Raw genomic sequence first — 27,636 nt, 5'->3', positions numbered from 1 at the left:
CACAAGGCACACATTAAAATCCAACCGTACCCCAGGACTGCACAGGACACACATTACAATCCAATCGTACCCCAGGACTGCACAGGGCACACATTACGATCCAACCGTACCCCAGGACTGTACAAGGCACACATTAAAATCCAACCGTACCCCAGGACTGCACAGGACACACATTACAATCCAATCGTACCCCAGGACTGCACAGGGCACACATTACAATCCAATCGTACCCCAGGACTGCACAGGACACGCATTACAATCCAACTGTACCCCAGGACTGCGCAGGACATACATTAAAATCCAACCGTACCCCAGGACTGCACAGGACACACATTACAATCCAATCGTACCCCAGGACTGCACAGGACACGCATTACAATCCAACTGTACCCCAGGACTGCACAGGACACACATTACAATCCAACCGTACCCCAGGACTGCACAGGACACGCATTACAATCCAACCGTACCCCAGGACTGCACAGGACACGCATTACAATCCAACTGTACCCCAGGACTGCGCAGGACATACATTAAAATCCAACCGTACCCCAGGACTGCACAGGACACACATTACAATCCAACCGTACCCCAGGACTGCACAGGACACGCATTACAGACCACCTCTGCCTATGGTCCAGCTTTTGAGCTAGCTGTTCCTAAACTAACTGGCCAGGTCTTCCTCTGCTACAGGCTGTATGCATTTATGTCCCAGCCTGAAGTCTGTGTTGAGAGACTGAGTGAGAGGCAGTCCTCTGACCTCTCCCTCAACTCTGTGCAAGAGTCGGTAACAGATCCTGAACGTTAAATTTAAAAGGAACTTAAAATTAAGATAACAAATTTAATTGGACTCAAATGTACTGAAGTGCCACGGAGACAAACTGACCCAACGATACGGAGCAGTGGAAGAGCAGCGTCACCTAGTGTTGGGAAGACTGAAAGGCAAGTTAAAACTAATACGCAGGCGTTATAACCAGGAGTGACATGAACGTGATACAAAAACTAAGCGAGACAATCAGGAAGTGCTTGCTATGTGCAAGTCCAAAAGTGTGGGGTTAGAGGACAGGGATAATTAGACCTTGGCACACAGGTGTCGTTCAGTACCCATTTTAAAGTCATGTATTCTTCCCTTATTTTATATATAACTAGCTGAAGTGCCCGGCGGTGCTGAGGCTTTTTCGAGGGCATGTTGTTGTTGGAAGAGAGAGAGAGAGAGAGAGAGAGAGAGAGAGCGCGACGGGGGGAAGAGAGAGAGAGACTGGGGGGAAAGAGAGGGCGGGGGGGGAAGGGAGGGCGGGGGGGAAGGGAGGGCGGGGGAAGGGAGGGCGGGGGGAGAAGGGAGGGCGGGGGGGGAGGGCGGGGGGAAAGGGGAAGGGGGGGAAGGGAGGGGGGGAAGGGGGGAGGGGGAGGGCGGGGGGGGAGGGAGGAAGGGAGGGCTTGAGGCTGAGAGACGGCCACGGCCGGTTGCCGGGGTAACCCTGCCGCCCCGCCCCACACTCCCGAGAGCCCCGCTCTCCGAGCCCCGCCCCCCCCCGGCCGAGAGGCCCGCTCTCCAAGCCCCAGCCGCCCCGCCCCGCACTCCCGAGAGCCCCGCTCACCAAGGCCGAGATCCGCACTCTGGAGAGCCCCGCCCGAGCCGAGCGCGGAATAGAGAGAGACGCCGCGTCTCACCTGCTCCTGCTGCGCGCGCACCCTGACCCTCGTGGCTGACGCCGTTGCCCCGGGTAACGTGACACGGGGGGGGGGGGGTGGGGTGGAGTGAGGAGCTTAGCAGAAGCCCAATTACCTAGCTCGGGCCTGGCTGGGCAAGAAAGGCCCAGGCTTTCAGGCGTAAGAAAAAAACGGGGAAAGGTAGGAAAAAGAATCTTCAGGTTAGAGAAAATATTTACAAATGAGTGATTTTTTTTTAAAACAATTTAATAAATTCAATTTTATTTTGCTGGAAATGTATATTTGAAAAGAAAGACGCAGAAAGCAGGAAAAAGAATGGAAGCAAGATGGCGGCTACTCACCTCGGTTCAGAACAATAAGGCCCGCCCACACATGCACCGATTGGTCGACCGTCAGGTCACCAAAGCGTCGGATTGGTCAATCGTCCCGTCATTCGACCGTAGGAGGGCCCGGCCGCACGCGGCAGCAAGCCGGCGTACGATTGGTCGACCTCGAGGTCACTCTGTCGCTAATGAGCGGATAATGAGATGCTAATGAGCGGAATGTTGAAGGTTTTTCGGATACCGCGGGCGCAATTTTTGTCCGGCCGAAACGTAAATACGCTTATGACCGTTTGGGAAAGGTAAGCTTTCTTTTGAGGTAACGCACGCGTAGGTACGCTCTATAACTTTCGAGCGCATAGCCGCCCAGACGCACACGTGCAGACAGACAGACAGAAGGACAGACAGATCGACCGATTTATATATATAGATAGAGAAGATATAGATGCTTTGGTTCTATTTTAAAGTTAAATAGCAAAATGTACAGCGCTGGGGGAGCTCAGAAGTTGAGTTTGGTGCACAGGAGTTTCTCTGCAGTCCAGGCAGAGGAGCTGGGAGAGGCAATACTGTGCCACCACTGGAGGGAGGGTGTAATTACAGTGTGACAAGATCACACGGGCCATCTCCATTATAAATATGGGCAGAGGAATCTAGAATAGAAATGTTAACACTGGAAGTGCAAGCAGATTTTTAATACATTATTGATTGTACATATTAAGAGAGTTATGGTAATTAGAGCAGTTACTAAGGTTTTCAAATGAACTTTGATCATCAAAACACAAGTGCAAAATGCTGCGGATGTTGGAAATCCTGGAAATACTCAGCAGGTCAGGCAGCATCTGTGGAGAGAGAAACAGAGTTAATGTTTCAGATCATGACCTTGACCCAAAACGTTAACTCTGTTTCTCTCTTCACAGATGCTGCCTGACCTGCTGAGTATTTCCAGCATTTTCTGTTTTGAACACCAAAACATTGGAACTCAATCCATTACTCCACCCATATCTTACCCTCTGTCTGGTTTTGGACTTTACAAAAGGCAGCAATTGTTGAACATACATTACAAACTGGACACGTTACCAGCCGCTGGTAGATCCCACAGAGACCGACACACTGCAAGTGTATAATGACGAGAGGGAAGTTTCCAGCCGTGTCCGCCATGTCTCGGGACTCCAGATCTGCACAACCCTGGCTGTGGTTTAACTTCCACTCACCTGCAGGAAGTCTCCGGAGTTCTTGCTGATTCCGTACAGCGAATACAGCAGGCACAGGGTGCGGAGGACATCGTGGATCGCGGTGTCTGTGATCTCAGGCAGCTTGGCCGCAAACAGCTTCACTACCACGTAGTGGCAATGAGCCTAAGGGAAGGGAGAGCGGGAACAAGAACCTCAATTAAAAACACGCACGTGTGAACACCCTCCCACAGAAAGAAACAAGGTGCATAACAAGATTAGAGAGGAACAAAGGGAGGGGCTTCTTACTGCAACAGCAGCACAACCTTCCCCTTGCACAGTGTTTAGGAAAGTACCCAGATAGCAATACCACCCTGAGCAGCACCAAGCAATTAAATATATGCCTCAATCCCTCCCCTCACGCTCACTCACATGATGCCAGTGAAAGCGAGTGCGAAGCTTCCAATGAATACGGCACACCATCAGCTTAATGTTACATCTAATTATACCCCTTACAATGTCCAGCCAAGGCCAACATTGCCATTCAGCAATGCCGAGCCCTACGGCTTCAGGGAGTGATTGCACTGCTCTTACTGTAATTGGTCAGTGCCGCCCGCCACTGGCATCCTACACCAAACAAGTGCCACAATGTGCCGGGCGCAGGCAACCCGACTCAAAACCCAGCCACAAGGGAGGGGGAGGGGGAAGGGGAAATTTATCTCCCATAAGAGAGAAGCGGAGGTCAGGGAAGGAGAGGGTAAATGTACCTCCTGTAATGGAGGGGAAGGAAGGAATGGGAAGGAGAGGGTAAATGTACCTCCTGTAATGGAGGGGAAGGAAGGACAGGGAAGGAGAGGGTAAATGTACCTCCTGTAATGGAGGGGAAGGAAGGAAAGGGAAGGAGAGGGTAAATGTACCTCCTGTAATGGAGGGGAAGGAAGGACAGGGAAGGAGAGGGTAAATGTACCTCCTGTAATGGAGGGGAAGGAAGGAAAGGGTAAATGTACCTCCTGTAATGGAGGGGAAGGAAGGAATGGGAAGGAGAGGGTAAATGTACCTCCTGTAATGGAGGGGAAGGAAGGAAAAGGAAGGAGAGGGAAAGGAAGGACAAATCTACCTCCCGTAACAGAAGAGGCAACCTCCTAAAACAAGGGCGACTCACCCCCGACGCTCTGACCAGGTCGATAGAGGTGCCGTTCCAGGCCTCCTCCTTGTTCTTCCTGCGTTCCAGCTCCACCTGATAGTTCTGTGCAGCTGCTTCAACCAGGCTGGGGTGGAAGTAGAGGGAGTGGTTGAGTGAGGCGAGAAAAAGATCACACAAAGCATCTACAAGGAGAGTCAGCAACAACATTGACCAGAACCTTAACTGGACCAGCCACATAAATATTGTGGCTACAAGAGTGGGTCAGAGGCTGGGTATTCTGTGGCGAGTGTCTCACCTCCTGACTCCCCAAAGCCTTTCCACCATCTACAAGGCACAAGTCAGGAGTGTGATGGAATACTCTCCACTTGCCTGGATGAGTGCAGCTCAAACAATACAAGAGGCTCAACACCATCCAGGACAAAGCAGCCTGCTTGATTGGCACCCCATCCACCACCTTAAACATTCATTCCCTCCACCACCAGCGTACCGTGGCTGCAGTCTGTACCATCTACAAGATGCACTGCAGCAACTCGCCAAGGCTTCTTCAGCAGCACCTCCCAAACCCGCAACCTCTACCACCTAGAAGGACAAGGGCAGCAGGTGCATGGGAACACCACCACCTCCAAGTTCCCCTCCAAGTCACACACCATCTTGACTTAGAAGTACATCGCCAATCCTTCATCGTTGCTGGGTCAAAATCTTGGAACTCCCTTCCTAACGGCACTGTGGGAGTACCTTCACCACACGGACTGCAGCGGTTCAAGAAGGCGGCTCACCACCACCCTCTCAAGGGCAATTAGGGATGGGCAATAAATGCTGGCCTTGCCAGCGATGCCCACATCCCGTAAACGAATAAAAAAAAAGATCCTGATCAAATCTACAGTCTGAGACCTGTCCTGTACATGCTGGAGGTTAGTGAGGTGTGTCGGTCTCTATATTCACACACATCTCCCTCCACCTGATTGGACTGAGCTGAAACAGAAACAGAAAGTGGATTTTGCAAAAGGCCTCACATTAAATATCCCTTACAGGATAAACCTGCCTTTCAGAATTGGTCGGGTCGTGTGTGTTTTAAGTGAAGGGCCAGGGCCCTTAGTGGAGGGCACCAAGGGCGAAAGGAACAAATGAGGTAGATCAGCAAGTACTGATTGAGGCAAGAGAGTGAATGTAAGAGCGAGTCAGAGGGGAAAAGGGAGAAATCATAAAAACAAAAGGGTCTAGCAGCACCCCAAGACATTGGATTATTCCCATCAAACTTAGCAGCTAAGAACCTCAGAAATGACAGCACCAAAGGAGCTCATTCAGCTTACTGCACCTGTTTAAGCAAAGTCACAAATGACATCCTCTGGGACTATGACTGTGATGCATTACCTGTCCTAAACCTCGCTGCAGGCTTGGACACGGTTGACCACACCATCCTCCGCCAACTTGTTCAGCTTGTGGGACTGTCCTCACCTGGGTATCCGATCATAGCCAGAGCATCTCCAGCAATGGCTTGCCTTCCTATCCCCACACCGTTAACTCCAGAATCCCCCAAGCATCTAGCCTTAGAGTCCTCCACTTCCTCATCCACATACTGCCCCTTGGCAATGTCATCTGCGGACATGGTTCAGCTTCCACATGTACGTTGACACCCAGCTCTACCTCTCTTGACCCTTCCACTGCAGTGGGGGTTGTCCAACTGCTTGACTGACGTGCAGTCCTGCATGAGCCGCAATTGCCTCCAGTTAAACATTGGAAAGATTGAAGAAGTGATCTTCAGCCCCTGCCAATGACTCCAACCCCCTCCCTGGCCACAGTCTCAGGTTGAACCAGACCGCTCGCAACCTCGGCGTCCTATTTAACCCCCGAACTGAGCTTCTGAGCCCATATGTCCCATCACAAAGACCGCCTATTTCCACCTTTGTAACATTGCTGCTGAAACCCTCATCATTGCGTTTGCCACCCCCAGACTCGACTATTCCAAAGTTCTCCTGGCCGACCTTCCACTCCCCCCCCCCCCCCCCCCCCACCATAAATTAAGTTAATCCAAAACATTGCTGTCTGTATCGTATCCTGCATCAAGTCCCTCAACCACGCCCCCGCTCCCCCACAATCGTCCTCGCTAACCTACATCGCTCCCGGTCCCCCGAAGCCTCCAATTTAAAATTCTCATCCCTGTGTTTAAATCCCTTCATCGTCGCACTCGCCCCTGCCTATTGCTGTAACTTCCTCCAGCCCGACATCCATTCCTGCTGTATATCCCCCACTCCATGCCCACCATTGGCTCTCTGTCTCAGTACCTTTATTTTTCTGTTGAGGAATCTTCAATTTTTGTCTCCTTCTTACTGAATCTCTTGGGGGGAGAAATTGGGTGAGTAGCGCCACCTGTTAGCGCCTAAAGAGGCAGTCAGTGGCTGTAGCGCCACTGGCTGCGTCTCCGGCGATATTCAGTAGGGGTGCTAAAGGTGGCGTTAGGCATTTGCGCTGCGCCGCCACCGATGACGTCATCGGTGTGCGCAGCGCCCCATTCGTGCCCCGTTCGCGATATTTGGTAGCGAACGCCGCAGTTACGCCGCTCGCTACCCGCGCCTGGTTCACGGGGCCTTACTGTGCCGGCAGCGGCGCAAGTTAAGGTGGAGGTGCGGGGCGGCTGCTTTTTCGGCGGCCGCCTGCCAGCACCTCCGTCCCTGGCCTCCTAACCCCCCCCCGGCGGCATTGCCAGCTGTTTCCCAAGAGCCCGGCACTTCTCCTTGGTGCCGGGCTCATTTGCCGGCACTCGCGATTGGGGATCGCGCTGTTGCAGGCACCTCCCCCTTAACAGTGGGAGGAAGGCCTGCAGTACCGCAGCGTGCCGTGCCGCAGCGTGTGGCGCTGCGGCACGTTGCGCTGCGATAATCAGTTTCAGCGCCCTAAGAGGGACGCGGAGCGCCTCGAGCCTCGCCCCGTCTCCCTCGAGGGGCACTGAAACTGAATATCTGGCGATCGGTATCACTCCGATCGCTGCGCTAAATCCTGCGCTCAGGCGACTTTTGCGCCACTTTGGCGCCCCAACCCAATTTCTAGGCCTTGGTATTTACCCTCTCAAAACCTCTCAGAATTTTGTCAACCTCTATTCGGCCCACCTTCCAGTGGAAAAATGTCACCAATTTTTGAAGCCTTTCTTCACACTACAACCTATTATTCCAGGTATCAGTGTGCGAATCTTCACTGTACCCTTTCCGGCTTGAATATCCTGCCTATAAATGAGCTTCCCCCGGAACTGCACAGAGCACTGTAGCCTAATCAAAGTCTTCTACAAATTCAACAACATTTCCTTGCTTTTAGATTCAATGCCTCTATGTTAAAATATACAGAATCCCATTTACCTTTTAATGATTCAAGAACTGTCCCCTTGGATTGGAAAATTGCAATGTCACTCCATCATTTAAGAAGGGTGGGAGATGAACCATGACATTATAGACCTATTCGTCCAACATATGTTGTGGGGAAGTTACTAGAATCTGACATTAGGGGCAGAGTGACTGAGCATTTTGGACAAGTATGAGCTGATCAGAGAGAGTCAGCATGGACTTGTAAAGGGCAAGTCAAGTCTAACAAATCTAGTTGAATATCTTGAAGAGGTAACTAACATGGTGGATAAGGGAGTATCTATGGATGTTATTTACATAGGCTTCCAGAAGGCATTCGATAAGGTTCCACATGAGAGACTTGGCAAAAATGAAAGCATATGGAATTGAAAGCAACCTTTTGATATGGGAAGGGAATTGGTTAGAAGGTAGGAGACAGAGTAGGGAGACAGATGTGACTAGTGGTGTTCCCAGGGATCTGTACTGGGGACTCAGCTTTTCACTATATTTATCAATGACATAGATGAAGGAATAGAGAGCCATATATCCAAGTTTGTTAACGACACTAAGTTCGGTGGCACAGTAAATAGTGCAGAGGGGAGCAGAAAGTTGCAAAGGGGCTTTGATAGATTAACTGAGTGGGCAAAACTGTGGCAGATGGAGTTCAATGTCAGGGAAATGTGAGGTCATGCACTTTGGACCTAAGAAGGATAGATCAGAATATTTTCCAAATGGCAAGAAGCTGGGAACTGTGGAGGAGCAGAGAGATTTAGGGTCAAAGTACAGAAATCACTAAAAACTAGCAGACAGGCACAAAAAATAATTTAAAATGTTAATGCCATGTTAGCCTTTATGTCAAGAGGGCTGGAATACAAAGGATGTGGAAGTTATGTTGCGGATGTACAGAGCTCTGTCAGACCCCATCTGGACACCGCGTTCGGTTCCGGGCCCCGCACCTCAGGAAGGATAGATTGGCCTTGGAGGGGGAGCAGCGCAGATTCACCAGAATGATACCGGGGATAAAAGGGTTAAATTACGAGGACAGGTTGCATAGACTAGGCTTGTATTCCCTTGAGTATAGAAGATTAAGGGGTGATCTAACTGAGGTGTTGAAGACGATTAAAGGATTTGATAGGGTCGAGAGAGAGAAACTATTTTCTCTGGTGGGAGAGTCCAGAACACGGGGGCATAATCTTAAAATTAGAGCCAGGCCGTTCAGGGGTGATGTGAGGAATCACTTCTTCACACAAAGGGTGGTGGAAATCTGGAACTCTCTCCCCCAAAATACTGTGCTTGCTGGGGGTCAACTGAATATTTCAAAACTGAGATTGATCGAATTTTGTTAGGTAAAGGTATCAAGGAATATGGAGCAAAGGCAGGTAAATGGAGTTAAGATAGAGATCAGCCACGATCTAATTGAATGACAGAATAGGCTCGAGGGGCTGAATGGCCTCCGGTTCCTATGCAGCTAATGCTCTTCTCTATCCCCGCACAGTGTGAAGAATTTCACCATTCAGGATACACCTTATTCTTTTTCCCAAAATATATACTGAATTACATCTAACACCTATTTGCCTCCTCCTGCAATCTCCTTCATCACTGTTTTCCACGCCCCCCCCAAATTTAGCATCAGCAAACTTCAATACCATTCCTCTAGCGCCTCTGTCTAAATCATTTACACAGTTAGAAAACACAGCACAGACACGTCAGGGGTCTCACTCCCAGGACACTGAACACCTCCTGAGCCCCACTGTCTAGGAGAGGTGCTGGTCCTACCCCAGGACACTGGAACATCCTGAGGGACTCTGAGGGGATGGTGGTCCTATCCCAGATGATCAAAGGAAGTCGACCACCTACGAGGCACAGTAAACACTGGTCACCTCCTGGCACTCACTTGGCTGCTCGCAGTTTGTACGCTTCCACAAGCCTGCTGACATCGTTGATGTTCATCACTATTGGTCGACTGGCCACCTGATGGGGCTGGATGTGGCTGCACAGGTCGTTCAGGTACGAGACTGTGCCCGATAGCTTCTGACCAGACTTGGCCTGAGTATAACTCTTGAACAGGTACCTGCAACACGGCAGAAGGCAGATAGTCCATCACCAGCAGTTTACACGAGCAATGCAACAAAAGTCTCCAAATAGCGCAAAGAAGGGAAAAAAAACCTAAGAGGGCTGCATCATAGAATCGTACAGCACAGAAGGAGGCCATTCGGCCCATCCTGCCCGTGCCGTCTCTTTGATAAAGTTATCCAATTGGTCCCAATCCCCTGCTCTTTTCCCATAGCCCCACAAATTTCCTGCACCATATCATCTGGGAGCCAAGCATGAGCTCACTCAGCACTGTAATCTGCAGGAAGAATGTTCCTTTGCCGAGGCAATGCGAGCGCTGTAACCATTAGAAAAACTAGACAGCCGAGGGCTGGCATGTCACAAACCAGATCATTTTGGCAACCAGCCGAGGTTTCAGGGAACTGCATGAATCTTGGATCAGAAGATTAGAGACTCGTAACTGAAGCAGAGAGTGAAACAGACTCGATTTAGCAACATGGCCGCAAATGTGCAGAGCAGCAGGGAACTAGAACCACAGCGAAGTCCGGCATGGTTCGCTCTCCCAAGCCTGCAGACTGGCATGCTGAGATTATCTAGGAGGCTAGTAGAGCAGCAGAGCGAAAACTCCCGTGATCAGTTCTGCAAGAATTACGTTACGACAAGCACCAGAAGAAGGTCATAGCTCAGAGACCTGCGAGCAGTGAGGATGCAAACAAAGCTTCCTTGCTTGGGACATGCTGTCTGTGGCTTCTCCTGGATGATCTCAAGACTCAGAGGGGTAATACATAATAACCGCCTGCCTCCGAACCACATGGGTCTGTACTGGGTCCCCAGTAATCTGCCGGCATCTCAGGTTTCTGATACCAACAGATCTCGCTTTGACTCAGGGTTTAGCTAAAAAATGAGGCACCCGCGCTGAAAACATCCCGTTCCAAACCTCCAGGTCCACAATATTCAAACAGGGCAAACAGCGAATAAGAAAGACAAGCGGAAGTAGGACCGAGTTACGTTGGCTTTGTGGGTTCGATTGCCAGGGTTCCAAGGCCACACGTAATCCTAAATCCACAGGTCAGACTCCCCAGGCCTAGACTGTGCTTGGGGTCCAGGGACAGATAATACAGTCTCACCGCTCCCAGCAACTCTCAGGCCTGGAGATAGGATGAGTGTAATGGGTTAAGAGGGAGCACCAATGGTTATGTTTGCACAATTCTTAAATCCTCAGGATAAAAAAAAGATTTGCATTTATATAGCGCCAGTCACGGCCTCAGGACGTCCCAAGGGGCTTTACAGCCAATGAAGCACTTCTGAAGTGTAGTCACTGAAGGGAACGTGGCAGGAGGTTGATTGACCCCGAAGGTCACGCACCAAAGAATGCAGCTCAGCATCCATTGTACTCCAGCCGGTGCTGACCCCTTACCTGGCCGTCTGCAGCATCATCACTGTGTTCTCTCCTTCATACGTGCAGGTGGGCGAGAACGTGACGTAGATATCTGGGAGACCGCTGGACTGCGAGTACCCGTGACCACCGCACGCCATTCGACATTCCTCGATTCCGGCGCTGGCCACCCAGCTGGTGAAGGCCTTCAGCCCGGCAGACAGGGCGTGGAGCTGGAATCAAACCGCAGCCGTGAGCACAGCAGTCAAAGAATTAGCCAGGGTGGGGTCGAGCAGGGGCAAGCAAATACATATCTGGGAGCCACGGAAATCACAGTTGTATAAAGCTCTGGTCAGACCCCAACTGGACACTGCGTTCAATTCTGGGCCCCGCACCTCAGGAAGGATAGATTGGCCTTGGATTCACCAGAATGATACCAGGGCTAAAAGGGTTAAATGGTGAGGACAGGTTGCACAGACCAGGCTTGTATACCTTTGTGTATAGAAGATTAAGGTGTGATCAAATTGTAGGGGTAGAGTTTCTGCTTTGGGCACAATCGGGGAACTGAACGCAAACTGGGCTGGTTTTCCAAAGTGAAGCTTTTGGTTTAAGTTGCTGCCCAAACTCACTCGTATAATTGCAAACGTAAAATCTTCCACAAACCAGGGCGATTGGTCACCATAACAGAATGCAATTGTTTTTTTTCCTTTGCATTAAAATATATTCCTTGATGTATGGGCTAGTAATCCAGAGGCCTGGACTAATGATCCAGAGACACCAGTTCAAATCCCACCATGACAGCTGGGGAATTTAAACTCAGTTCATTAAATAAATCTGGAATTAAAAAGCTAGTATTAGTAATGGTGACCATAAAACTATCGGATTGTCGTAAAAACCCATCTGCTTCACTAATGTCCTTTAGGGAAGGAAATCTGCCGTCCTTACCCGGTCTGGCCTATATGTGACTCCAGACCCACAGTAATGTGGTTGACTCTTAACTGCCCTCTGAAATGGCCTAGCAAGTCACTCAGTTGTAACTAACCGCTACGAAACATAATAATAAGAATGAAACCGGACGGGCCACCCGGCATCGACCTCGGCACCGGCTAAGGCAACGGCACACCCAGCCCAGTCAACCCTGCAAAGTCCTCCTCACCAACATCTGGGGACTTGTGCCAAAATTGGGAGAGCTGTCCCACAGACTAGTCAAGCAACAGCCTGACATAGTCATACTCACAGAATCATACCTTTCAACCAATGTTCCAAACTACTCCATCACCTTCCCTGGGTATGTCCTGTCCCACCAGCAGGACAGACCCACCAGGGGTGGCGGCACAGTGGTATACAGTCAGGAAGGAGTGGCCCTGGAAGTCCTCAACATTGACTCTGGACCCCATGAAGTCTCATGGCTTCAGGTCAAGTATGGGCAAGGAAACCTCTTGCTGATTACCACCTATCACCCTCCCTCAGCTGATGAATCAGTACTCCTCCATGTTGAACACCACTTGGAAGAAGCACTGAGAGTAGCAAGGGCACAGAATGTACTCTGGGTGGGGACTTCAATGTCCATCACCAAGAGTGGCTCGGTAGCACCACTACTGACCGAGCTGGCAGAGTCCTGAAGGACATAACTTCCAGTCTGGGCCTGCGACAGGTGGTGAGAGAACCAACATGAGGGAAAAACCTACTTGACCTCGCCCTCACCAATCTACCTGTTGCAGATGCATCTGTCCATGACAGCATTGGTAGCAGTGACCACCGCACAGTTATTGTGGAGACGAAGTCTCATCTTCACACTGAGGACACCCCCCATCGTGTTGTGTGGCACTACCACCGTGCTAAATGGGATAGATTCAGAACAGATCTAGCAGCTCAAAACTGGACATCCATGAGGCGCTGTAGGCCATCAGCAGCAGCAGAATTGTATTCCACCACAATCTGTAACCTCATGGCCTGGCATATCCCTCATTATACCATTACTATCAAGCCAGGGGACCAACCCTGGTTCAATAAGGAGTGTAGAAGAGCATGCCAGGAGCAGCACCAGGCGTACCTAAAAATGAGGTGCCAACCTGGGGAAGCTGCAACACAGGACTACATGCATGCTAAAAAGTGGAAGCAGCATGCTATAGGCAGGGCTAAGCGATCCCACAATCAACGGATCAGATCAAAGCTCTGTAGTCCTGCCACATCCAATTGTGAATGGTGGTGGACCATTAAACAACTAAAGGGAAGAGGCTCCATGAATATCCCCATCCTCAATGATGATGGAGCCCAGCACGTGAGTGCAAAAGACAAGGCTGAAGCATTTGCAACCATCTTCAGCCAGAAGTGCCGAGTGGATGATCCATATCGGCCTCCTCCTGAGGTTCCCACCATCAGAGAAGCCAGTCTTCAGCCAATTCGATTCACTCCACGTGATATCAAGAAACGGCTGAGCACACTGGGTACAGCAAAGGCTATGGGCCCTGACAACATCTCGGCTATTGTGCTGAAGACGTGTGCTCCAGAACTAGCCGCGCCTCAAGCCAAGCTGTTCCAGTACAGCTACAACACTGGCATCTATCTGACAATGTGGAAAACTGCCCAGGTATGTCCTGTCCACAAAAAGCAGGACAAATCCAACCCAGCCAATTACCACCCCATCAGTCTACTCTCAATCATCAGCAAAGTGATGGAAGGTGTCATCGACAGTGCTATCAAGCAGCACTTACCAATAACCTGCTCACTGATGCCCAGTTTGGGTTCCGCCAGGACCACTTGGCTCCCGACCTCATTACAGCCTTGGTCCAAACATGGACAAAGGAGCTAAATTCCAGAGGGGAGGTGAGAATGACTGCCCTTGACATCAAGGCAGCATTTGACCGAGTGTGGCATGAAGGAGCCCTAGTAAAATGAAAGTCAATGGAAATCGGGGGGGCAAACTCTCCATTGGCTGGAGTCACACCTAGCACAAAGGAAGATGGTTGTGGTGGTTGAAGGTCAATCATCACAGCCCCAGGACATTGCTGCAGGAGTTCCTCAGGGCAGTGTCCTAGGCCCAACCATCTTCAGCTGCTTCATCAATGACCTTCCCTCCAACATAAGGTCAGAAATGGGGATGTTCACTGATGACTGCACAGTGTTCAGTGCCATTCACAACTCCTCAGATAATGAAGCAGTCCATGCCCGCATGCAACAAGGCCTGGATGACGTTCAGGCATGGGCCAATAAGTGGCAGGTAACATTCGCACCACAGAAGTGCCAGGCAATGACAATCGCCAACAAGCGAGAGTCTAACCATCGCCCCTTGACATTCAACGGCATTACCATCGCCGAATCCCCCACCATCAACATCCTGGGGGTCACCATTGACCAGAAACTTTACTGGACCAGCCACATAAATACTGTGGCAACAAGAGCAGGTCAGAGGCTAGGTATTCTGCGATGAATGTCTCACCTCCTGACTCCCCAAAGCCTTTCTACCGTCTACAAGGCACAAGTCAGGAGTGTGATGGAATACTCTCCACTTGCCTGGATGAGTGCAGCTCCAACAACACTCACGAAGCTCGACACCATCCTGGACAAAGCAGCCCACTTGATAGGCACCCCATCCACCACCTTAAACATTCACTCCCTCCACCATCGGCGCACCGTGGCTGCAGTGTGTACCATCTACAAGATGCACTGTAGCAACTCGCCAAGGCTCCTTCGGCAGCACCTCCCAAACCCATGACCTCTTCCACCTAGAAGGACAAGGGCAGCAGGCGCATGGGAACACCACCACCTCCAAGTTCCCCTCCAAGTCACACACACCATCCTGACTTAGAAACATATCGCCGATCCTTCATCGTCGCTGGGTCAAAATCCTAGAATTCCCTCCCTAACAGCACTGTGGGGGTACCTTCACCACACGGACTGCAGCGGTTCAATGCGGCGACTCACCACCACCTTCTCAAGGGCAATTAGGGATGGGCAATAAATGCTGGCCTTGCCTGCGACGCCCACATCCCATAAACAAATAAAAAATATATATTTAAGAGCAGTAACCTGGTGCAGTTTGATTAATACAGCAGAAAATATGTTCATCCCAAAAAATTAGCATTTTTAGTAAGTGTTCAGTCCTCCACCTGTGAGTAGCCCGACTTATGTAGGACGTAACTTACGGTTAAAATTCCCCCTCTTTTGCGCCAGTTTTTGCCAATTTCACCTATTTTGCGCTAATAATATGAGCACAAACTCTACCCCGTGGTGTTTAAGATGGTGGGAGAGTCCAAAACAAGGGGGCATAACCTTAAAATTAGAGCCAGGCCGTTCAATTGTGATGTCAGGAAGCACTTCTTCACACAAAGGAGAGTGGAAATCGGGAACTCTCTTCCCTGAAAAGCTGTTGAGGCTGGGGGGGTGGTTGGGGGGGGTCAATTGAAAATTTCAAAACTGAGATTGATAGATTTTTGTTAGGCAAGGGTATTAAGGGTTTCGGAACCAAGGCGGGTAGATGGAGTTGAGGAGCAGATCAGCCATGATCTAATTGAATGGCGGAACAGGCTTGAGGGGCTGAATGGCCTCCTCCTGTTCCTATGTTCCTAGAAATCACTGAACAGCGGCAGAATACAGACCATACATATCCCTTGTACTGGCTGCTACAGTAGGAAGATTTTATATGCTCTCCCAGACAATGATTGGAATAGATGATTTTGCAGGAAGCTCAGGTCAGTACTGAAGTTCATCTGCTCCAGACGGAACCCTGTCCTCGGAGCTTCCCAGCCCTGTCTGCTACACTGAGCCACTGTATGCAGGGGCTGGCACTGTGGTCTGAGGCGGTGTGCCCAAATTCATTACTTGTAGGACCCTGTAGCTGACAGAGAGGAAGCAATTCAGCCCCTTCATCCCGGGCCATCAATCTTCCTCCCCTAGTCACGTCAGGGAAGGCACACCGCGTGCTTTGTGTAGGCTTTGGGTGAATAGAGGGAAGAGGAGGAAAATAAAAAAACACATGCACCAGAAATCTGAATTGAAACGATTACACAGGGATGGTAGGGGATCCCGGAATGGCTTTTAAAAATGAATTCTTGGGATGTGGGCATCGCTGGCTAGGCCAGCATTTATTGCCCATCCCTAGTTGCATTTGAGAAGGTGGTGGTGAGCCGCCTTCTTGAACCGCTGCAGTCTGTGTGGTGAAGGTACTCCCACAGTGCTGTTAGGTTGGGAGTTTCAGGATTTTGACCCAGTGACGGTGAAGAAACGACAATATATTTCTAAGTCTGGCGGGTGTGTAACTTGGAGGGGAATCTGGAGGCGATGGTGTTCCCATGCACCTGCTGCCCTTGTCCTTTGAGATAGTGGAGGTCACGGGTTTGGGAGGTGCGGTCGAAGAAGCCTTAGTGAGTTGCTGCGGTGCATCCACAGTGCGCCGGTAGTGGAGGCAGCGGATGTTTAAGGTGGTGGATAGGCTGTCCCCCTCACCCTCAAATCTGCCGTCATCACCCCTCTCCTCAAAAAACAACCCTTAACCCCTCCGTCCTTGCAAACTACCGCCCCATCTCCAGCCTCCCTTTCCTCTCCAAAGTCCTTGACCACATTGTCGCCTCCCAAATCCGTGCCCATCTTTCCCGCAATTCCATGTTTGAATCCCTCCAATCAGGTTTCCGCCCTTGTCACAGTACCGAAACGGCTCTCATCAAAGTCACAAATGACATCCTTTGTGACTGTGACAAAGGTAAACTATCCCTCCTTGTCCTTCATAGAAATCATAGAAATCATAGAAACCCCACAGTGCAGATAGAGGCCATTTCGGCCCATCGAGCCTGCACCGACACATATCCCACCCGATCCCCGTAACCCCTACACCAACACATATCCCACCCTATCTCCTTCTTGACTTGTCTGCAGCCTTTGACACTGTTGACCACTCCATCCTTCTCCAACGCCTCTCCACCGTCGTCCAGCAGGGTGGGACTGCACTCGCCTGGTTCCATTCTTATCTATCTAATCGTAGCCAGAGAATCACCTGCAACGGTTTCTCTTCCTGCTCCCGCATCGTTACCTCTGGTGTTCCCAAGGATCTATCCTTGGCCCCCTCCTATTTCTCATCTACATGTTGCCCCTAGGTGACATCATCTGAAAACACAGCGTCAGCTCCCACATGTACGCGGACGACACCTACCTCACCACCACTTCTCTCGACCCCTCTAGTCTCTAAATTGTCAGACTGCTTGTCCGACATCCAGTTCTGATGAGCAGAAATTTTCTCCAATTAAATATTGGGAAGACCGAAGCCATTGTTTTCAGTCCCTACCACAAACTCCGTTCCCTAGCCATTGACTCCATCCCTCTCCCTAACATCTGTCTGAGGCTGAACCACATTATTCGCAACCTTGGTGTCATATTTGACCCTGAAATGAACTTCCCACCACATATCCGCAGCATAACTAAGACCGCCTATTTCCACCTCTGTAACATCGCCCGTCTCCGCCCTTGCCTCAGCTTATCCACTGTTGAAGCCCTCATCCATGCCTTTGTTACCTCTAGGCTTGACTATTCCAACGCACTCCTGGCCGGCCTCCCACGTTCTACCCTACATAAACTTGAGGTCATCCAAAACTCGGCTGCCCGTGTCCTAACTCGCACCAAGTCCCGTTCACCCATCACCCCTGTGCTCCCTGACCTACATTGGCTCCCGGTCCGGCAACACCTCAAATTCAAAATTCTCATCCTTGTTTTCAAATCTCTCCATGGCCTCGCCCCTTCCTATCTCTGTAATCTCCTTCAGCCCCACAACCCGCGATATCTGCGCTCCTCTAATTCTGCCCTATTGAGCACCCGATTATAATCGCTCAACCATTGATGGCCGTGCCTTCTGTTGCCGAGGCCCTAAGCTCTGGAATTCCCTCCCTAAACCTCTCCACCTCTCTTTCATCTTTTAAGACGCTCCTTAAAACCTTCCTCTTTGACCAAGCTTTTGGTCACCTGCCCTAATTTCTCCTTATGTGGCTCGGTGTCAAATTTTTTGTCTTTTAACGCTCCTGTGAAGCAGCTTGGGATGTTTTACTACGTTAAAGGCGCTATATAAATACAAGTTGTTGTTGCCGATCAAACAGACTACTTAGTGAACGTGCACCGAGACATGGGGCCAAGCTCAACATTTGTTGGGGAGAGGGAGGGATCAAATAAAGAAGCCACGTCAGGTGAGGAGAAGATGGGCTGCGACGTACCCAGTCTTGAATAGCCTCACCGTCTAGACTCACACAAGCAGCATTCAGAATGGGGCGATATAGTAAAGGACAGCGGGCACCCCATGGAGCCACACCCTAATAACCAGCACCTTCAGGAGAGGGGAGACAATGAGGGTGGAAGGGGAATGGGGCAAATCTCATCGCAACATCAATAGTGAGCTGTCATTGTGCGTCCTCCAATTCTGTCTGGAAGGAGCCTCCAACTGGAGACAGCTTGAGGTAAGATGGATCACGGTACAACGTTGAACGCTCTGGAATGAAGGGCACCAGCTGCTCAGCTACTGTAGACTGTGCGCAGAACCATCGATACAAAAAAATGATGCCACCCGCAGCAATTCGAATAATGCAGCGTAGCCTCACACACCAGGCCCCTACCCCCATACCTCAGGTAACTGGCTGTAGTCTCCGTCGTTCATGTCCCCAGTGATGCGATGGTACGTGTCCCTCATGAAGTTTCCTACGAAGCGGAAGGCATAGGCCGTCGCCAGCAGGGGCAAGAGCTTGTACTGTTGAGTCTGATAATCCAGTATCTGGGGCTCGGGAGCACTAGAGAGACCAATCACAGCCAACATTACTTAAACCCAAAACAAAAAGATCCAACTGCATTGCGGCAGGCACAAGAAGCCATGAACATTCTATGCATTTTTGGCCAATATGGAGCTTTCAAGACGGAGATCGATAGATTCAGGGTAAGGCGGGCAAATGGAGTTGAGGTACAGATCAGCCATGATCTAACTGAATGGCAGAAAAGGCTCGAGGGGCTGAATGGCCTCTTCCTGTTCCTAGATTCATTGCTGGGTAAGGCACAGTTTAAATTGAAAGCCTCGAAATTTACTCCACTCATTTATTCAGCAAAGGCAACAATAGCCCTTCATTAAGTTATTTTCCTTGGAGTGCGGGACATATAAATCTGACTAGCATTAGGGGCCTTGACTCCCACAATATTCTCGGGTGAAGGTGCTGCAAGGGTGGGCTCACTCATGCCAATATATCACCACCAAACTGCAATGGACTCGCTCCCAACTGGTGCTCTCAGTGTTACTGCTGGGTGTGGGCTCACATCTATCGGACTCAAGAAAGATCTATGCAACCTCAACATCAACAATTTCATGATATTAAGGATTACTGAAGGACAGCTAAACCTTGATAAATCAGCCTCCAATCAGCAATCGGGATCAGGAACCGCCATCAACCTGAAACATTAGCGCTGTTTCTCTCTCCACAGATGCTGCCTGACCAGCTGTGTATCTGCCCTAGTCGTGTATCTGCCCTAGCCGAGACCGGGGCAATGAAGCTTGACACGCCACATTAGTGGAGTGGGTGGATGGCAACCTTCAAGTGTAACAGACCCATAACTGCTGGTCTCGCACACTCAATTTCAATTTATTTTTTATTTTTATTTGTCACATAACCAAATACAACAATTGAAATCCAGTCAGTGAAATGCTTTTTTCTTAACGAGCCGAGCACACCAAGCAGCAAAGGACACTTAGCTGCCTGGTACGTACGGAGCCCGCAAGGACAGCAGCCATCTTCATCAGTGTCATCACAATAGGGTCCGCTCTCGCCTCACTCCGCCTTTCCCGCACTCCTGCCCGACAATCTTCAGCCGCCGTGGTACCGACGTCCCGGGGCCTGCTCCTCCCTGGCACTCCCTGGCAAATACAAAGTGCAGGGCTCACCCAGGTTTCAGCTCCGACTGGTGTCTGACTGCACTGTAGCGGATAGCGATGGTACACGCTTGAGACAATGCACGCGCCGAGTCTCCCACTAACATTGAGCGTATGAAGACCATCGTGCCGTAGGTCAGCTTGTCACTTGGAGGCTTCATGTACGTCCCATCTGGCATCACCTTTTTAAAAAAAAACAACAAAAACAATCCAATCAATGCACCCTTGGGAGAAATCTTCAGTAACTCAACATGTGACTCAGTGAGAATCTGTGGTTTCTTTTGTGATCAGTGCAAGGAATGTTAGCGCTGGGAAATGGAGCACCTTCTCATATTAAACACCTACTGTCTGCAACAAGCACTCCCAGATCAGTTAGAATACAATTTTAGGCAGGGTAAACCTCACTCCATTCTGCCCTACCTTACAAGAGTGCCCTCCTACTGCAGCAGTGTGGCATTACCCATTTCACTAGCCATCCTGCCAGACTCTGAGTGACATTGCCAAATTAGTAGCAGCTCTGTGCTGCGGGCCCATGGCACCATCTGTGGTTCAAGCTCTGTTGCAGCTCCCACTCAGCATTCCATTCCTACCTGCACCAAAGCAGCCAGCAGATATCCTGCAATGGCATCTCCTCTTGCACCCTTTCACCTCCAGTGTCCCTCATATTCCTCATCTACAAATGCAAGTGTTTTGGAATGTTCTGTCATGTCAAAAAGGCGCTACATACAAACATGAAGTTCTTAGTTGAGGGAGACAGATTAACTAGAAATACAGTCAGTAACACAGGGCGGGACTGGGAGGAGTTACTGAGTAACAGTGTGAGGGAGCTGGATTAACATCAGTAGAGATACAGTCAGTAACACAGGGTGCTGGGGGAGAGGGGTTACTGAGAGACAGTGTGAAGGAGCTGGATTAACATCAGTAGAGATACAGTCAGTAACACAGGGCGCTGGGGAGGGTTTACTGAGTGACAGTGTGAGGGAGCTGGATTAACATCAGTAGAGATACAGTCAGTAACACAGGCCGCTGGGGAGCGTTTACTGAGTGACAGTGTGAGGGAACTGGATTAACATCAGTAGAGATAGTCAGTGACACAGGGCGCTGGGGGAGGGGTTATTGAGTGACAGTGTGAGGGAGCTGGATTAACATCAGTAGAGATACAGTCAGTGACACAGGGCGCTGGGAGAGGGGTTATTGAGTGACAGTGTGAGGGAGCTGGATTAACATCAGTAGAGATACAATCAGTAACACAGGGCGCTGGGAGAGGGGTTATTGAGCGACAGTGTGAGGGAGCTGGATTAACATCAGTCGAGATACAGGCCTAGAAATTCACTATAGCCCCGTTTGGGGCGCCAGCCTCGCCAGGGCGCTAAAAGTAGCACCCCGGAAGCAGTCGCGACCGCCCGCTGGAAATTCAGTTGGCGCGCCCCAGAGGGAAGCGTGGCGCTACTGGAGGCGCCCCGCATCCCTCTTGGGGCGCTGCAACTGAATATCGCTGCGCAACGTGCTGCAGCGCCACATGCTGCGGCACGGCGCGCTGCGGTACTGCAGGCCTTCCTCCCCTTCTTAAAGGGGAGGGGCCTTGTGCAGCGCGATCGAGGATCGCGAGTGCCGGCAAAAGAGCCCGGCACCGAGAAGTGCCGGGCTCTTGGAATGCAGTCGGCACTCCGTGGGCTGGTGGTGGGGGGGGGGGGGCTCAGGAGGCCGGGGACGGCAGCGCAGAGGTGTGCTGGCAGGCGGCCAGCAACAAAAATGGCCACCCCGCACCTCTCCTTTAATTAGCGCCTCTACCACCGCAGGTAGGCCCCCCTGAACCGGTCGCACATAGCGTCCGGCGTTAAAGCAGGGGGCGCATCTAAATATCGCGATCGGGGCGTTAGCGGGTTTACTGAGTGACAGTGTGAGGGAGCTGGATTAACATCAGTAGAGATACAATCAGTAACACAGGGAGCTGGGGGAGGGGGGTTACTAAGTGACAGTGTGAGGGAGCTGGATTAACATCAGTAGAGATAGTCAGTAACACAGGGCACTGGGGGAATTCCCCAATTTTAACCATTAATTCAGCTCCCTCACTGCATCAAGTTCTGCCTCTCATCAGTACGGTGGAGAGGAGTACGGTTAGAAGGTCCAACAGAGAAAATATTGTGAAAAGAGAATGCGAGTTAGGTCAATCTTAACTGTGTCGTCAGTATAAGGTTTCACACACCAGTCCTGCACATTACCTTTGCGTATCTCATCAGCATGTTTTCACGTGGAACACGGACATTCTCCAGCTTCAGGTAGCCGTTGTCCACTTCATCATATCCGAACTTCGGTCCAATATCACCCACCACCACACCTGGGGAGCGGAGAGGAAGAGGGAGGTCAGTGAAAACAACACTGCCAACAACCCAGGCAGACTGTGCCTGGCCTGGCAACCCAGGCTGGGCCTGACTCAGCACTCTAGACCATGCATGACTAGTAGGCAAAACAACCCAACAGGAAAGAGTACCAGTAACTTCTGCTGAGCCGTTAACTGATGAGCACGCAGGTCCTTAGTGGGCATCACCTCATCATAGAATCATAAAATGGTCACAGCACAGAAGGAGGCCATTCGGCTCATGCCGGCTCTCTGCAAGAGCACTTCAGGTAGTCCCACCATTCCCCTGTAGCCCTGCATTTTTTTTTCCTTCAGGTACTTATCCAACTCCCTTTTGAAAGTCTGCCTCCACCACCCTCTCAGGTAGTGCATTCCAGATCCTAACCACTCGCTGTGTAAAAAAGTTTTTTCTTATGTCGCCTTTGGTTCTTTTGCCAATCACCTTAAATCTGTGTCCTCTGGTTCTCGACTCTTCTGCCAATGGGAACAGTTTCTCGCTATCTCCTCTGTCTAGACCCCTCATGGTTTTGAACACCTATCAAATCTCCTCTCAATTCTCTACTCTAAGGAGAACAACCCCAGATTCTCCAGTCTATCAACGTAACTGGAGTCCCTCATTCCTGGAATCATTCTCGTAAATCTTTTCTCCACCCTCTCTAAGGCCTTCACATCCTTCCTAAAGTGCGGTGCCCAGAATTGGACACAATACTTCAGTTGAGGCCGAACCAGTGTTTTATAAAAGGCTCATCATAACTTCCTCAAGGGCTACCCAAAACTACAAACAGCCGTATGTGTGTCCCATGGCTGGCTCAGTGGGTACATAAGATCACAGCAATTGCTGGACGAAAAAAGGTCCATCTAGTTCACCTCCTACTATCCTGGTAATCGCAAGATACAGCGGAAAATGGAGTTGTTGACTAATCATAGCAATCAATCTCCATCAATGAGTCTACAACAGACCCAGACAGGAGGCGAGTAAACCCCCAGTGGTGGAGAGCTCGGGGAACCATAGGTCCAAAGTCACCTGCTCCTCCCAAGCATGCACCACCTCATGCAATACTGAGCCACACAGAGCAGGAAGGTCTGACGAGTGGTGCGCTGAACTGGGGCACTGCAATTCACTTCAGCATCCCTCAGCTTTGTTGGTCAAGAGAAGGAGGACAAAGAAAAGGAGCGCCAAATAAAAAAAATAGCCAGGGTTCCTGCTCCTGATAAACATCCACTGAATCCCTGCTAGAAATGCCACGCGCTTGGACATCAGGATTAGGTTCAGCGGCGAGAAACTTCATGGTTGAATCATAGGAACAGGAGGGGGGCCATTCAGCCCCTCGAGCTTGTGCTGCCGTTCAATTAGATTATGGTTGATCTGCACCTCAACTCCTCAACCAGTTCAGAGAAGGTTCACGAGGTTGATTCCGGAGATGAAGGGGTTGTCTTATGAAGAAAGGTTGAGGTGTTGGAATTTAGAAGAATGAGAGGTGATCTTATTGAAACATAAGATACTGAGGGGGCTCGACAGGGTAGATGCAGAGAGGATGTTTCCCCTCGTGGGGAAATCTAGAACTCGGGGGCACAGTTTCAGAATAAAGGGTCGCCCTTTTAGAACTGAGATGAGGAGGAATTTCTTCTCTCAGAGGGTCGTAAATCTGTGGAATTCTCTGCCCCAGAGAGCTGTGGAGGCTGGGTCATTAAACATTTAAGGTGGAGATAGGCAGATTTTTGCAAGATAAGGGAGTGAAGGGTTATGGGGAGCGGGCTGGGAAGTGGCTTTGAGCCCAAGATCAGCCATGATCTTATTGAATGGCGGAGCAGGCTCGAGGGGCCAAGTGGCCCATTCCTGCTCCTACTTCTTATGTTCTTATGTAACCTCCAGCCTTTAATCTATATCCCTTGACGGTCACTATCGAGGCTCCGTGGGCACACAGGGGAGGTGCCAGAGGGCAGCTGGGCTCCAGCAAGAATCTGTGGCTTTAGAAAAAAAAAATTGGGGTTGGGGGGAGAGGAAAGAGTTCTGAATCACGAATGGCAGCACAGTAGGTCAGGCTCCTTACCAGGCAGAGGCTCATGGGTCCCCATCTTGCGGATTGGCACAATGAAAGCGTGCAGCCCCCTGCACTGACCCTGGGTGTAGAGCTGAGCGAGGACGATAGCGTGGTTTGAGGTCTTCCCCACTACAAGAGAACAAAGACAAGAGTCAAAGGCGCAAAATAGTTACACACACTCAAGTTGGGAAAGTGAGGCAAAATCTCTCAAACACACTCCCTGTCTCTCATTCTCCCTTCCTCCTAGAGGACCAGGGAGAGGGGTCAGAAGAGGATGGGACCAGGCAGTAAACTAATTGCATAATCAAAGAATCTTACAGCACAGGAGGCAGCCATTCAGCCCATCGTGCCTGTGCCGGCTCTTTGAAAGAGCGATCCAAGTAGTCCCACTCCCCCTGCTTTTTCCCCACAGCCCTGCAAATTTCTCCTTTACATGTAAATATCCAATTCTCATTGGACAGTTACTATCGAGTCTGCTTCCACCGCCCTTTCAACCTTAAGTTCTAATACTTGCTTTGCTGCTCACAAAGATTAATTGAAGAACTTAGTAACCTTAAGAAATGTAATGAAATCTGTTTGTCTTGATCCTGTATTCGTTTTGCACTCATGTATATTACCCTCCCCCACTGTGTATAGTTTCACTTCCTCTTTCCCGACTAACCTGGGAGGTTCCAGGTCTTGGCTCTTGGCTCCGCCCCTGACTTCTCTTACATAAAGATCCCAGGATCTGTATGACTCATTCCTGTGAACCAGTCGGCGTGTTGAGATGTTAGCTCTGATCTTAGTGATTAAAAGCCAACTTGTTTAAGTCTATAACTTCTAGTTTTGTGGTTATTGAAGGCCCATCAATTTTAATCACTAAAGAATACTAGGATGGATCGACTCCTAAAACCAGAGCATCTGGACTTGGATCCACATTCTGCTGAAGCATCAAATCAATTTGGACACTGGCTCAAATGCTTCGAACTCTTCGCGGGGGCCTCATCCGCTAGCGAGGTAGATAAACTGAGTCTACTGACTACTTGCGTAAGTCATCGGATTTATTCGTTCATCCGGGACGCCACCTCTTACACGGAGGCCATCACTATCCTGAAGGCCCAATACCAGAGGCAAGTAAACGAAGTGTACGCCAGACATCTGCTGGCTACACGCAGGCAGCGACCAGAGGAATCAATGGACGATTTCTTACAGGGCCTAAAGGACCTGGTCCGGGACTGTAACTGCAAGGCCGTGACGGCCAACGCGTACTCTGACGAATTGGTCCGCGATTCCTTTATCACAGGCCTCAAATTGAATTATATCCGGCAGAGACTGCTGGAGAAGGAGGTCCTGGACTTAAAAAAGGCAGTGGTCACTGCGCGATCGCTGGACGTGGCCCAGAAAAACTCTTGACTCTTATTCTTCCGGCCATGCGGCCCTCACCGCCTCGTGCGCGCCGAGGGGGCCGCCATCTTGGAATCAGCCATCTTCCCCATCCAGGTCTCAGACCAGCTCTACGCCGCCGGAGTCCCCACACAGAAGTTCACCCAGGAGTCCTACTACAGCGGCAATGTCTCGAGGCCCGAAATGCTACTTCTGCGGCCAGGCCAAGCACCCCAGACAACGATGCCCAGCGAAGGACGCTACATGCTTCAAATGCAAGAAAAAGGGGCATTTTAGCAAAGTCTGCAGGGGGAATCCGATTTCCAACTCCGTCACCGCCTCGTGCGTGCCACCATCTTGGGATCCGCCATCTTTTCCCGACTCAACGGCCGCCCAGGGCCCAACAGTGGCTTCGATCACGGTGGATCAATCCAGGCCACACCCGTTGACAAAATCCATGATGGACATACAGGTAAACGGGAATTTAACGAAATGTTTAATTGACTGTGGGAGTACCGAGAGTTTTATCCACCCTAGCCTGGTACAGCGGCACTCATTAACGGTAACCCCTACACGGAGCAGAATTGCTATGGCTGCTAAGCCCCACACTTCGGACATTTTGGGCTACTGTGTGGTAACACTGACTGTAAAAGGCACGGACTACAAGGATTTTAAACTCCTCGTGATGCCAGAACTCTGTGTTAATGTAATCTTGGGCCTGGACTTCCAGTGCCACCATGAAAGTGTCACACTAGCATATGGCGGGTCCCAGCCGCCACTCACAGTCTGTGGCCTATCAACCTTAAAAATCAGCCCGCCCTCTTTATTCGCTAATCTCGCTCCGAACTGTAGGCCCATAGCGACCAAAAGTAGACGGTACAGTCTGGAAGACAGACACTTTATCAAGGCGGAAGTGGACAGACTCCTGCGGGAAGGCATTATTGAATGCAGTACCAGCCCGTGGCGTGCCCAAGTAGTCATAGTTAAAAATAGCGAAAAGAAACGGATGGTAATTGACAACAGCCAGACTGTTAATATTCATACCCAGCTGGACGCCTACCCTTTACCCCGCATATCAGAAATGGTCAACCAGATTGCGCAATACCGAGTCTTCTCGACTATCGACCTCAAATCCGCGTATCACCAGCTCCCCATTAGAACGGAGGACCGCCCATACACCGCCTTCGAGGCGAACGGACGCCTCTACCATTTTCTCAGAGTGCCCTTCGGGGTAACAAATGGGGTCTCGGTCTTCCAACGTGAGATGGACCGCATGGTTGACGAGAATAAACTACAAGCTACCTACCCCTATCTGGACAATGTCACTATCTGCGGGCACAACCAGCAAGACCACGATCTAAATCTTGCGAGATTTTTAAAAACTGCCCTAAAGCTGAATCTAACCTACAACGAAGACAAATGTGTCTTCAACACAACCCGTCTCTGTATCCTCGGCTGTGTGGTGGAAGATGGGGTAATTGGACCGGACCCTGACCGATTACGCCCCCTAAAGGAACTGCCCCTGCCACACAATCCCAAAGCCTTAAAAAGGTGCCTGGGATTTTTTTCGTATTATGCCCAATGGGTGCCCAATTACTCTGATAAGGCCCGACCCCTCATTAAATCGACGTCCTTCCCACTATCAGCTGAAGCTCGGGAGGCTTTCACCAGTATTAAACAGGACATTGAAAGGGCTGCAGTGTGTGCAGTGGACGAATGCATTCCCTTTCAAGTCGAAAGCGATGCGTCAGACTTTGCCTTAGCTGCGACCCTCAATCAGGCTGGGAGACCTGTGGCCTTCTTCTCCCGAACCCTTCAGGGACCTGAAATCAGGCACTCTTCTGTCGAGAAGGAGGCACAGGCTATAGTGGAGGCAGTGCGGCACTGGAGACACTACCTAGCCGGCAAACGTTTCACCCTGCTCACCGA

General features: G+C 50.5%; 1 protein-coding gene across 5 annotated transcripts in view; it reads right to left on the bottom strand.

Moving 5' to 3' along the window:
- Positions 1 to 27,636, bottom strand: part of acox1 (acyl-CoA oxidase 1, palmitoyl) — a 71,864-nt gene that overhangs the window by 7,753 nt on the left and 36,475 nt on the right. For 4 of the 5 annotated variants that reach the window (XM_085963286.1, XM_085963285.1, XM_085963289.1 and 1 more), the window contains 8 exons: positions 24,355 to 24,474; positions 22,167 to 22,282; positions 19,957 to 20,126; positions 18,658 to 18,820; positions 11,103 to 11,293; positions 9,528 to 9,704; positions 4,323 to 4,428; positions 3,203 to 3,346 (listed from right to left, as the gene is read on the bottom strand). In XM_085963286.1, coding sequence (XP_085819412.1) covers positions 3,203 to 3,346; positions 4,323 to 4,428; positions 9,528 to 9,704; positions 11,103 to 11,293; positions 18,658 to 18,820; positions 19,957 to 20,126; positions 22,167 to 22,282; positions 24,355 to 24,474 — 1,187 coding nt within the window. The remainder of the gene's footprint in view (positions 1 to 3,202; positions 3,347 to 4,322; positions 4,429 to 9,527; positions 9,705 to 11,102; positions 11,294 to 18,657; positions 18,821 to 19,956; positions 20,127 to 22,166; positions 22,283 to 24,354; positions 24,475 to 27,636) is intronic. The other variant, XM_085963287.1, reaches the window with a different exon arrangement.

The sequence above is a fragment of the Somniosus microcephalus genome, chromosome 21 (genome assembly GCF_052327205.1).
Source record: "Somniosus microcephalus isolate GS21.2 chromosome 21, FLI_Smic_1.0, whole genome shotgun sequence".
NCBI lineage: Eukaryota > Metazoa > Chordata > Chondrichthyes > Squaliformes > Somniosidae > Somniosus > Somniosus microcephalus.
This window is presented reverse-complemented; position numbering and strand designations above follow the sequence as displayed.